Source organism: Halichoeres trimaculatus, unplaced genomic scaffold (genome assembly GCF_033239565.1).
Source record: "Halichoeres trimaculatus isolate MK-OKI-2021-1 unplaced genomic scaffold, fHalTri1.1 fHalTri1_scaffold_1, whole genome shotgun sequence".
Taxonomy (NCBI): domain Eukaryota; kingdom Metazoa; phylum Chordata; class Actinopteri; order Labriformes; family Labridae; genus Halichoeres; species Halichoeres trimaculatus.
In genome coordinates, this window is record NW_027437179.1 from 18,791,237 (window position 1) to 18,805,096 (window position 13,860).

The 13,860-nt window shown below is 37.5% G+C and overlaps 1 protein-coding gene across 2 annotated transcripts in view; it reads right to left on the reverse strand.

Moving 5' to 3' along the window:
* Window positions 1–13,860, reverse strand: part of slc2a9l2 (solute carrier family 2 member 9, like 2) — a 143,227-nt gene that overhangs the window by 65,295 nt on the left and 64,072 nt on the right. For both annotated transcript variants that reach the window (XM_074681039.1, XM_074681048.1), the window contains 2 exons: window positions 606–707; window positions 124–199 (listed from right to left, as the gene is read on the reverse strand). In XM_074681039.1, the coding sequence (XP_074537140.1) occupies window positions 124–199; window positions 606–707 (178 nt within the window). The remainder of the gene's footprint in view (window positions 1–123; window positions 200–605; window positions 708–13,860) is intronic.

Consider the following 13,860-nt stretch of genomic DNA (forward strand, 5'->3'; position numbering starts at 1 on the left):
GACTGTGAACTGTAAACTGTAGTTTTGAATGAAGTTTGAACATTTGGAAAGGACTGAATGAAATGGAAAAAGACTTTAAGAAAGACAGAAAAATAAGAAAAGCTCGACGGTCGGCAGCTTTACCTGGCCCTGAGCAAAATGAGGCAATCACAGCCAGTATGCAGACGTAACTGAGGTAGGGAATCCATGGCATACTGTCCTAAAATAAAAGAAGGAAGGTGTTATTGAAACGTCTTAATGTTTGAGGAAAATATGTAAGGCATAACACTTTGTGAGGGGCTACGTCAGGTCAAAAAATAAATATATATTGAGGGACAGAATAAAATAGCATTTGAGTGAATAGAAATTTAACTTATCTGCAAAATGATACATTTCTAGTCTGCTGGTATAACAATCTAGTGATGCACAAATTAAGGTTCAATATTTCTAAGGTCATAATGTGGAAGTAGGGGTATATAATAACCTCATTCCCTCCTGGAGGATCCCAGAGGCTTTTTGTTCACAGTGTAATTAGGCCCCAGTAAAATATGCATCGTGACACATATCCCTTTACAAGATCAGTATGTATGGAACGAGGTCAGTTAAGTGGAGGAAGACAAGCTCACCTGGAAATTGAGGAACACTGTGAGTAGGCTGAAGAAAAAAGCCATGGCAGAGAAACCAAAGATGAGGAGTGGCTTCCTCCCAATCCGCTCAATCACTAAGCCCTGAGGAGACACATCGGCTAAGGGTTACAAACTTGTCAAGTCGTTTCTGTACAATGTGCAATTATAACAGGCTATTTTTATCCATGTCCCTAGTTTGACTTTTTAAAAAGAGTCAATCAAATCCTTATAGTGCACATCTCCCCTACCACCATAAGATTGATTTTAGTCTGAACACCCACCAAGTCCTCCGCATACAGCTCCAACTGTTATGGCTTGGCTCATGAAGACCTGTGATCAATATGTTTCGACCTTTACAAGCTCTAGTGCTTCTTAGCCTTGTAGATCATACTGTGTGCCTAATACAATGACAGTACTCAACATGGCAGTCCATAACACAATAAATAAATAAATTAATAAAAATAAAGGAAAGAGAAAGTCAATACTAACAACCAAACAACAGCTAGATTTCACCCGTGTTGGTGCATTACAGCAGACCAGTGCTCACATTGGCATATGGTATTCTGCACAGACAGATCTGGAATCATAAACAATACTGCGAGTGGCTCATCAATAATTCCACAAGCACGTCTGACTCTTCACCCAGGTGCCACTGGTCCCACAAGGCAAAGCAGGGATTCATTCACTGTGCACCCATAAGCTCAGTCCTACAGCAGGGCGGCCACCATGGCTGGAGCCCTTTTTTCCATCACAGTCTCAGAGCATTAAAGTATTCATGCTGCTGCCCTCCTCTCACTGGGATTTAAAGAAGTTGTGGAAATAAAGGTCACTGGTATGTGCACTGTATGTTTCCTTCACTGTGGGCCTCCTGAGGATAAGGGTGTAATAGAAAACGGTCTGGCTACCTTGTAGCAAGATGAACAGACCAAAGTGGATTTCTCTGCTGTACAAGTATTAAAAAGGGCTTTATATTCCTAAATTGAACCACTTCTGGATTGGCCACGGTTGATACCCCAGAACATATCTGCTTTATATTTGGTTTGCCTCCAAAAGCATTGGAATTCAGCCTGAGTGTAGGGGGCCATGACTGTGTTTGTGTGTATCTTAGCAATTCCCTATGGGTCCATCAAGGCACTCGGCAACTCTGCTGATTTTGCAGCCACACACACACACACACACACACACACACACACACACACACGCACACATATACATACACACACACACACACACTCACACACACACACACACACACACACACACACACACACACACACACACACACACACACACACACACACACACACACATGCAAACACACACCAACACAAGCATACTAACCAACAGCAGAGAGACACTCATTAAGATCTGAAGGTGTAAGAGGCTGAATATTTATGAGCCTGCTGATGTACGTGGGTGTTTGTGTTTATGTGTGTAAATGAGAAAGAAACAAAGAGGGAATAGAATAGAGGAGCAATAAAGCTTGTACAATAAAGAGTTTGCACCTAAACATCATTACCAGTAAAGATCAGAACTGGGGATAGAAATAAATGTGTTTTTGACGTGTGTACTCTTCTTTTAGGCGTTGATTCCTTCTGAGTTCATGATGGTGTTACATAACAGGCTGACTGGCGGCTTTGGAATAAGAGTAAGAGACAGCTGCAAGTTTTCATCAAAAAAGTATCTCTGCATGCATTAAAAAAAAATTAACAAGAAAAGCACTCAGAGAGCGCAGACCTCCACCAAGCATATTGTGACTGTCACGCAACACTTTAGTCCTACTTTAATGTTATACTCCCTTTCAGCAGTGTTAGCAGTACCATAATTTGTTACCTGACAGTGTTTATAATTATGATGACCCAGTACGTATTTCATATTCTGGATCTTAGTATCCATAATATTGCCAGGATCTGGGTCATACTTTTACATCTGTCAGAAATTATTGTGACCTTGTCTTGTATTGTTTTACAAAGCAATCCGACCATTTTGGGTGGAGTCACATATTGTGAAAGCTGCCCTATCTCACAATGGTAAAGAATCCTTTAAAAGAAATCCTGGATGCATATGGTGATCCGGATCACCTCCAAAGTTTAATCACTTCTTCCTTATCCCATTTTGAACATTTCCTGAAAGTTTCAGCAAGATCTGTTGGTAACTTTTTGAGTTATGTTATTCACAGACAAACAGAGAAACTCTCCCAAAAGCAGAACCTCCTTGGCAGAGGTAATAACAATGATAAATAGATATAGCGGCCTATAAAGAGTGTGTCCTGTTATGTGTATTTATTTACTCCATAATAGTGTCATGTCTCTCCAGATTTTCACTATCCTTTGCTGTTGTGGCAGCTCATTATTTAAGGAGTTGTGAAATAACCACTTTTTGTCAGTTAATCAATGTTTGACACTACATACAACCTGGAACTAGTGATGGGAAAAGCAGTTATGTTCAGTGTACTGAGTCATTACAATTCATTAGAATCATTTTTGTAAAGTGATCTTTCAAAAGATTAATTAACCAAATTGTTCAGTACTCTCTGCAGCTCTGCCTGTAAATCAGAATTTAATAAGCTGAAACACGGCCAAACTCTTAGTTCTGCCAGCTGTTGTACTGATAATGGATGGAGGTGAACAATAAGCCAGTGAGCTGAGAATTTAGTGGGATAAAGCTATAGTTTACATACTAAAAGCTGCTTAAACAATGATTTCCCCAACCATTCTATTTATTACATTTTGTTCAGTATGTTCAGTCAGTGAACAGCGGTCAATGAGTGATTCTATTGGAGCTGCAAATGGTTCACTGAAAGATGATCAGTGAGTTTGTGTTGGAGCTCCTATTTAGTTAGTTCACTGAGCAACTGACTGACTGTGAGTCTCCAGCCTCCGTCGCACATAAATACAATCAAATGTCAAAACGGTTAGCTGAGTAAAATTTAGTTGTACATATAAGATATGTGCAAACTGACAGCAGCTATAAAAAGCAAATACATTTATGGGACACTTAAATGTTGACTTAGATATTTGCTACTTCTTCAAGTTTGTAAACGTGACAAGGAGCTGTAGGGGAGGACACAGGACTCCCAATCAACTCCATCTTTTTGGTTTAGTCATATCGTTTCACTGATATGAATAGGAGAGGGGGGCAGGCTTGGGCAACCCTTACAGTCTAGAACAGAGGTCTGCAACCTTTACTTTCAAAGGAGCTGTTTAGCCTCAGCTCAGCTGGATTAAAGTCATTCCGGACCTACAAAATCTACTTTATCTTCACAATAAGTACAAAAGAGTGTATAAAACTCAAACACGGTTAAAAATTAGTGAATTATTATAAAAATGAGAAGTTTTCTGAATTTATGTAATGTACATGTGATAACTTATTCAGTTACAAATACATTTGCAGAAATTTTGAAAAAAATTGAAATAAAAAAAAATGCATTTTTTAAATTTAAAATGTTAAAAAAAATGAGAAAATAAAACATTTTAAAATTTAAAAAATTCAAATTGCTTTAAAATTTGAAAAAATTGAAAGAAAAAATTCTATAAACATAAAATTAATTTAAATTAATAAGTCTGAAATTGTACTTTTTTTTAATCCAAAATTTTAAGGAACTTTAATAAATTTGAAAAATTAAAAAGTTTCAAAAAAGTTTCAAAAAGTTTCAAAAAGTTTCAAAATGTAAAATAATAGTAAAAATGATAATAATAATAATAATAATAATAATAATAATAATAATAATAATAATAATAATAATAATAATAATAATAATAATATATTTACAAAAATTTGTAAAAAAAAAAAAAAAAAAAAAGGAAAAAAGTTTAAAAAATGTAAATACCTAATTTGAAAACATACAGTTTTAACACTGCTCAACTCATCATTTTCTTATCATATACCAATGTTTTGCCATATATTTAGTAATTCTTTTGAGCGAGCACGTTGGCAGTGAAATGAATTCATCGACCCAGAATTTAAATCTGTATTTCTTCCAGATTTGTCTTTTTGTAGATTTAGTTATCCCAGGGCTGTAATACTTGAGGTAAGCCACAGTTGGTGGGCTGTTGATGTTGGAGGAGGTGAAATAGAGCGGTGGCCAGGCTATATTGACAGATAGGATGAAGATTTAGTTCAACAAAATGTTAACGTATGATTCTTTCCATTGTTAGTGTCTTTAATCATCAATACCCTCTGTAAGAAAAAAAAAATCTTTATTTCAATAATATTTTTTTAAAGCTATAAGGAGCCACTGCAAAGGAGTCAAAGAGCTGCATGAGGCTCCAGAGCCACAGGTTGAGGACCCTTGGTCAAGAAGGATAAACATGAGCTAAGAAGAGAGCACAAAAAATCTTTTCAGTGAGTGATTTGATTCAGTTCTGTCTATCTCATATCTCATCTCCAGGTCCTCTTTCTCATATTCTGTCCAAAAAGTGAAAATGAGACTTGAATGCCTGATCACTCTTGCACATAAACACAATCCAACTCTCCTCTTCCCTGGCAGACTCTGCAGAGGTTAGATGGGTTTCTCCAGCCCTGAGGTTGGCAGGACTAAAAAGACTGGAAATTATTCATCAAATCAAGTGACAGACGAACCATGAAAGATAAGCTTAAAGGAAACAATGTGCCTTCACAAGTCTGAACCTTAACAAGTAAAAAGAAAAACCATTAGGAGAGGTTTCTAATGAGAAAATCTGCCTCATAAATACACATAGCTTATGAAGTCTTTATTGCTTCAAGCTGGTGGTAAAATATAACACAAGTTACCTTGCTGGACAAAAATAGCAAATAAGAGAATAGTTACATGTTTCCTCAGACAGTGCCACTCAACTCTGGAATAAAGGCTGTTACATTATTCTTGCTGGTCTCTGCAGTAAGTAGGTGTACTTGATTTCCAATTTAAAGGAAATTATTCAAATGTGTTGATCATAATGTAAAGAAAGACAACAAAGACTACAATGATATGGTTGAAATAGTAGCAACTCTAAAAGTGATAAAATGTTAAAGGTTGTTTTTCTTCGTGTCAGCAGTGCAGTTCTGACTTTTTTTTATCACATCTTTTAATTTGTGTCCTACAAATAAGCAGAAATGACCCCAATCTATATGAACTTCATTAAAGTGCAAGTAAAACACTCAGGTTAATGTGTTTTTAAATGCCACGCAGCCAAAAGGTCACTGTTTTTATTCTTTAAAATGTGTTTGTTTAGACCAAAAGGCTATATTACATGAGTGGGATGTCTGTGATGTGGTGTAGGCTGGTATCCATTTCTAGGTTATTGTAGGTTAGTCGACCTGACAGGTATGCCTCAGTAAAAGGGTGAAAGCACAGCAGGGCCCCAGTAAATGGGTCAGAAATTGGTGGATGCCTTTTGTAGCTAGTAACGATACATCACGACTCAGTTTGAGCACCGTTTTAATGCTTTCACAATCATGAAAAAGAAAGTTATCGGATAAAAAAATACAGTAAGACAAGCCAAAGAGACTGCAAAATGATCCAGTTCAACAAAGCATAATGACAGGCAGATTATATAAGTGTTAAGTGGATGACTAATGCAGCATTGTGATTTAAAAAACGCTGAAAGAGTTTATGGAAAGACAACAAAGACAACTGTGACATAAATGGACTGCATATCTTGGCTATCCCCAGAAGTTTAATATCACTTCCAATAATTTAGAGCTCACAAATGCTTCAAAGGGGGAAGGGTAAACTATTGGAGTAAGTGACTATTTTGAGAACCACACGTTCCCTGAACATTCAAGAAGTTTAGACTTGGGTGGGTCAACGATTTCATGTAACTGAGATGTTTATTTCCCCTTCCCAACCAAATCCACAAAAATATTACTTAATCATTTTTGTCTATGGTATATCTCCTGTATCATATTTGACATTAAGTCACTGTCACTGGTTTAACTTCCAGTCACGACCCTTTTTTGGTGCAGGTGTTATTCTCTACGGTCCACATTTGATGCCTCTTTTGAGCTGTCTAATCCAATAAAAGTAGAAATAGCTTATAAAATGAATTAAAAAGAAATTGTGGTGGGTCTGTGTTCTAATTAAGAGATTAGCCAATCTCAAATAAGGATGAATATTAATTTCATACCTGACCCTGTTATGGTTATATACAGCTCTTGAGTTGAGTTCTTCATGTTGGGTATTTACAGCATTGTCAAAAAGATCCGGACATGGGAGGAAGAAAATCTGTCACATAGTATAAGATGATCAACTTGTGAAAACCTGTTTTGATCATGGGATTCTGTGTTGGACTATGTTCACCAAGTGCACCTACAATCATGGAAAAAATTATTAGACCACCCTTATTTACTTCAATTTTTCGATCATTTTAATGCCTGGTTCAACTTAAGGTACATTTGATTGGAAAAATATGATGACAATAACAAAAATAGCTCACACAATTTTAGTTTAAGGGGTGATATCTCATTATTTTCCATGTTTTTTTTTTTAATGATAACCAAAATCACTAAGGTTCTTACATTAAGAGCTCTGGCATTGTAATGCCAAAAAAGTGCTTTCAGGTATTCCATGTTTTTTTCTGCCTGTTTTAGTCACATAATGTTTACAAAAGTTAGAACTTGATAGCATAACCATTGTTTTTGATGACTGCAGCCATGCGTCTTGGCGTACTCTCCACCAGCTACTGGCAATGTCCTGCTGTCACAGCAGCCCATTCCTGCTGCAAAACTTAAACAGATCTGCTTTGTTTTCAGGCTTGTGGTTCTCCAGTTGGAGTTTGATGATGTTCCACAGGTTTTCAATTGGATTTAGATCTGATGTTTGAGCTGGCCAAGACATGGATCAAATGTTCAGGTCTTTATCCAGACTTGAACTGATCTGTGGCAAGGTGCATTGTCTTGTTGGAAAATCCAGTCGTTTGAGGCAGGAAAGAGTTTCCCAGCTGACAGAAGAAGACTGTTTTCAAGAGAAGACCAGTATGTGACCTGGTCCATTTGCCCTTCACATGGTTACATTTGTCCTTTTTCACCCATACCATCACAACCCAGGTCATTACCAATCTACCTCCATGTTTTACTGTTGGGGCAACACAGTCTGGTTTGTAGGCTTCTCCAGGCCTCCTCCTAACCAGTAAGTTAGCTGGAATAGTAGGTATCAGTTCAAAACTGGATTCATCAAAGGACCTTCACCCAATCATCAACAGTCCAATCTTTATGATCCCTGGCAAAGAGTAACTGCCTTTCATTGCTGAAGGGCTTCTTTTGTGCCCTGTGCGACTTCAGACCGGCTTCAATGAGTCAGTTTCAGCTGTCCTTGCTGAACAAGTGATGAGTGACAATTTTACAGACAGGATCTCAAAATTCCCACGAATCACACAATTGACTGAAATGGCTACTCAGAAGTAGAGGGTAGTGCAACTCCATTTCATGCAGTAGTTCATACTAAACAAATCCCAACCAAGTATTGAGAGCATATGAACATACTCTCCTAAAGGTAAAATGTTTTAAGTAATATCCTAATTATGTAATATACTGAATTTCAGAATTTCATTAGCTGTCAGCCATAATCATCACATCTAAAAGAATGCTTGAAATATTTCACTTTGTGTGTGTTGAATCTGTATAACATGTATGAGTTTTACTTTTTTTAATAATCAGACTACTAAAATAAACTTTTCTGTAATATACTTAGTCATTGGGCTACTCTGTTTCCAACTTGGCAGAAAACTTAAGTTAGAAGCAAATGAAGTCATTGAGGGGAAGATAATGAAAAAGTGTCTCATGTGATAAAAACCGCTTCAGAGTGAAAGGCCACCTGGATGGAAATCAGTTCCTGGCAGTTTCCACACTCAGCGTAATGTCCTCTTGTAAATGACAAATCAGTGACCTTCTTCTGTCCGCAGGTTTCTATACTTCTGAAAAATACATTATTTGATAAAGGACAGACTGACTCACCTATCTATAGCACACTATATCACACCCACTGATTTGCTGGGTGTTGCTGTAGTTTTTCACAGCATGTTTTGATGTCACACAGCTGACACACAGACATAGGTCAAATTGTTCTTCAGTTTGCATTATGAAAGAGACTTTCTTTCCCTCACAGACTTCACTTCACACTATGGTTTTGAAACTGGTATATTACTGCAACGCTTGTAAAGAAACTTATTTCAGTATTGGTGTAGCAGAACTGGCACAATCAAGTAATAAACGTTGTGAAAATCTTATAGTGTCTCAGCTGCACACATTCCAGTTCAACCAAGGTAAACACTTGGGGACAAGACTAGAGCTAGTTTTACATCAAACATACCCTTGTCTTTATTTTGTTTAGATTCACCATGTATAGTCCTGCCTCAAGCCAACAACTTGGAACATTTGGGAGGCAGCAGGCTGTAAGTGACAGTTATTTCAAAACAGTAGATCTTGTTTGGGAAAATTAAACCATTGTTTGAACCATCCATTCATTTGACAATCAAGTGATGCATACATCAAACTACCAGTTCCCTTATTCATTCATTGGTAAGTTGATTCATTACTCAATTCATTTCATACATCCATAAATCTATTCATTTAGTGATTTTTTTTATCTTATATTATTTCAAGCTTGTAATCTAGTACGGGTCTGCAGGTTGTTTTTACTACACTGTGGTATGTCACTAAAAAGCCTCAGTTTCAAACAACATACTACACAACCAGTCTCCTTTCTCTGTCTCATTTTTAACCCAAAGAGAAAATATTTATTTCTTTACTGGACAAGACCAAGAAAAAAAGTGTCTTCTGGGTGATATGGCCTGTGCCTGCAAACCCCAAAACTCATTAACACCAAACAACAGCATACAAAAAAACAAGTTATCTTTGTGTCCACCAATGGCCATGCCCCAAACAGACAGCTCCCCTCTCAGTATGTGTCCTTTTTCCTCTTGCATATAAAAAATTACATGCATGATGTTTTGGGAATTAATGTCCATGTGCTGGCAGATTTGTGAGGTGTGATGGCATTACTAATGCAATTAAAGAGACAGCTAAATTTGAATAAGTGCCCCCAGTGGTATATTCAATTTGTCATGTCAGAGAGCATACATCATCTTTGTAATGTTTGCAATCTAAATGAAATGAGCAACAATTCAATGCCAAGTTCAGGCGGGGATTTAAATCTCATTAATATTTGAAGTTCCTGAACCCGTAAATCAAATTTATTCTTTCAGTGGATGTCACAATGTCCCTGATTGAGAGTGCAAGGCTTATAGAATAGGTGTCTGCTCAGTGTCTGAAATATAAAAACGTGTTTCTGACATCCTCAAGGTTTCTTTCATAAAGACAGATGTCAAATACTCTGCTCTCTCTCTCAGGTGAAAATCTGTCTTGTGTATATTTTCCTTTTGCTGGCAGTAGTTGAGACACTTTCACAAACAACTGTTAGGCATGATCTTCCCTACAATATGGCAATAATACAATACAATGTAGAAATGTGCCGTTACTTGGGAAAACTAGAAAAGCACTCAGAGAGCGCAGACCTCCGCCAAGCTTGTTGTGATTGTCACTCAACACTTTGGTCCTACTTTAATGTTATACTCCCTTTCAGCAGACTGTCTGCTACAATTTGGTGTTAGTTGCAGGTTTGTATGATAATTGTTGCCTGACAGTGTTGAAAATTATAATGACCCAGTTCATATTTCATATTCTGGATCTTAGAATCCAGAATATTGCCAGGATCTGGATCGTACTTTTACATCTGTCAGAAATTATGATGACTTTGTCTTGTTTTATTTTGCAAAGAGATCCAACCATTTACGGTGGAGTTATAAACACATATGGTGAAAACGGCTCTATCTCACAATGATAAAGAATCCTTTAAAAAAGTCCTGAATCTAGACAGTGATCCGGATCACCTCCAAAATTTAATAGCTTCTTCCTTCTCCCATGTGAACATTTCCTGAAAATTTCATCATGATCTGTTTGTTACTTTTTCAGTTATGTTGTTCACAGAGAAACTCTCCTAAAAACATAACCTCCTTGGTGGAGGTAATAAAGAGAAGAATAATGTACCAATCAAGCTTTCTCTTTACTATACCAGAGGTAAATAAAACATTTAATTGATCTGTGTCTCTGTTTTGAGTTTGCTTTTCTTACTTTTTGAAAACAGCCTTAATCTGTTTTAATCAGCAACATGCACAAGACAGGTTTAGCGGTTAAGAAGATGGCTTTGGAGGTGATGGGAAGATACTTGTCTGTCTGAAAAGCTATCTAATACCTGAAGGCTAAATGCCAGGGTTTCAAGAAAGTCACATGCCATTTAAGCTCCTCAGGAGGGTCCACTTCAAGCAGCGCATCAAAGACGAGCTTTGACACTCCTGTGCTGAGGGTTGTTAAAGATCATCATCACAGCTCAAATCCATAAAGTGAACTTTGGTAAATAACAATTTTGCTACAGTTACTGAATGCTGAGCGAGCAGAGTGCATTTTGTATTATGAATGCCCTTAAATAACTTCTTTTTGCCAATCTCTTTTTAAATAGATGAAATATTAAGAAGCCTACAATAATAATTTGTAGCCAACTGTTTCACATTAATGGGTAGGTAGGTTCACCTTAAAGTGGAAGTGATGTAACAAGTTATCTGTTGTATTGTTAAAGTCAAGTTTTCATAATGATGGATGTGAAGGTTCTTTTTTTTTCACAAAAATCAGAACTAAGACCACCAGTGACACATCAGCTTGCCATAACAGTTTCACTTTAAAAAGCCTTTTCACATTTCCAATAACAATTCAGCCTAATTGACAACAGGCATTGCTAATATGTTGTAAAAAAAAAAGAATAAATGAATAAAAAATGATGAGCTTTGACTGGCAAAAACCAAAGGTCAGACTAGTGTTTCACAGAGGAAGTAGGTGGTGGATACCCGCAGAGATGCATCAATAGACTGTGCTGTCCTTTGCTTCCTGGAACTTTAATTCAACACTTAGCTCTGTGCATCATTTTAAAAGAAAAACATAGTCATTTGACTTTGTGTGCTCACGTAACCTTTATCAGCTAGTTCCTGCAAAAAGCTTTGAGAAAGGCACCAACATATTAACACTGAACAATTTACAGGAAAAATAGTTTGACCTGACATGTCGCTTTTGGGGCTTTTAGATGCCTTATGCCTTTTTGTTTTGCTGTAGCCAGGGGCATGTCCAGAAGGGTGTCATGGATCCCCTCCAAAGTGTCACAGGCCACACCCAGTGTTATCTTGAATTACTACCCTGTGATTGGTTGTTTCCTCTGTCAGGGGTTGAAGTGATTCAAAAAAGGCTTTTTTCATGTACACTTAAAAAAGAAGCATACTCCTGTATCAGTCAGTGCCACCCTAGTATAAAAGAGCTTGGACAAGCTCCTGTATGTGGCCTCCAGAAATCTTTTATTTTCCTTCCTTTATTTTTCCTCTTTAGACATCAGAACTGACACAAGAAACAAACATTCACATTGTTTTATCTTCTGTCCTCATCTTCACGGCAAAAAAGTCTGCTGAAGAGTGGAGGTGAGCACCACACAGTATCCAGTCCATGCAGTTTTGATGGGGTGGATAACGGATCAAATTCAGTGTGCTCTGAATCAGTAACTATATGCTGTCAGCAGGTCAGCATTCTTACAGCAGCAGCTAACAAGACTTACACTGAAGACACCAAACTACTGACTACCACCCTCCCAAACAACTGTCAAAACTACATTTAATGACCACATAGTCTCACAGCACTCCATCCCACAGCAACACAAGTTATTCACAGCAGTGGGCTGAAAACAAATGATGTGTTGGTGGTAGATAAAGTGAAGAATATTAAACTCATTTGGAGGATGCGATGCTGCTCTGTGTGGGATGTTAAGAGGCTGTCATAAAAGTGGACTCGTTTATTTTTCCATTATGTTTCTACCACTGACTTATTATGTGTACAGAAATCATTGACTTTGATAGCATGCACTTGAGTATCCAAGTTATTTTGGTTGTTTTTCACATTAACATGCACACAGATAAACCTGGGAGTACTGCTTATTGCTGACTTTGCATCATTGACTGCCAACACATCAGATATGGCGCAAAGGACAGCAGGGAGCAACGTGTGAAGATGTGGTGAGACATGGTTGTCATCATGTAGTTCATAGATTCCAAGTGGAGAGAAAACTTTCAGATGATGAGGCATCTTTCAGCCGGCTGTGACGCCTAGTAGCTGAAAAGTTTTGACTCTTAAGTAAGACGCTCTTGTTGCTGCTTCTGCCCTTGTTTGTCTGATACCTCATGCAGCTGAGGTCCCACCTTTGCAGGTAGTCAGCTACCATCAGTCACTGTGTTTTGGTGTATATATGACTCAGTATACTGTTTTCTTTGAGTTATGCAGCAACAGAACCGTGTTCCTCGACACCAGAGTAAGGGTTTGTTTCTGATTCTGAAATAAGGATGTGATGTTTGCACATTCACAAACATTAAAAACTTAAAAAAAAAAAAACATACGAAACACACTTACAGCATGTTACCATCATATTTCTACATGAGCAGCTGTGTTTGAGCCTTAAAGTCCCTCGTGGTCAAAAATATCTGTGGAAATACAGCTCAAATACTGATCACTAAAGATATTGGAAAGAGGAAGAGTTCTGCTATCTCAGGAAAAATATACAGTTTTCCACACTAAACTATTACACTACAGTGCTCACACTCATACTTTTAACACTGATATTTCAGTCTTAATCATCACCTGTTAACAGGAGCATTCACAATCATTTAATGGTGGGGAAACTGACTTATCTTCTTGGGATGGAACGATTCACAAAACCCACGGGTCGGTTCTTATCACGGTTTTGTATTCACGGTTTTCGGTTCAGTTCAGTGTACAGTGTTGTTGTTTTTAAAACCTTTATTTTTACCATATACCCTCATAATCCACTATCAACTGATCATTTTTAATCATTTATCTCATAATCATGAAAAACCTGAAAAAATGAGGCTGTTTACTATTTAAAACATCATTAAAGCTGAGTGATACATTATCTAACATTATCGTTAGAATGTAGCAGCAATTAATTCTTCCTCATGAGTGTTCTCACACTGTACGGCTTACGACCTCCCGACTGCACATCCCGACGCTACGATGTTTCCACGATGACGCAGCGTGGTCTGCAACGGCAAAATCGTGGTGAAATCGCACAGTGTCCGCCTGGCATAAGGAAAGTCACTATTGTCTGTCCCAGAAGTCACTAAAAGTTACTAAACAATGCTGCTGCCTAATTTGCAGAATAATCCGTTTGTATGATATTGTAATGGACTCTGTAGGA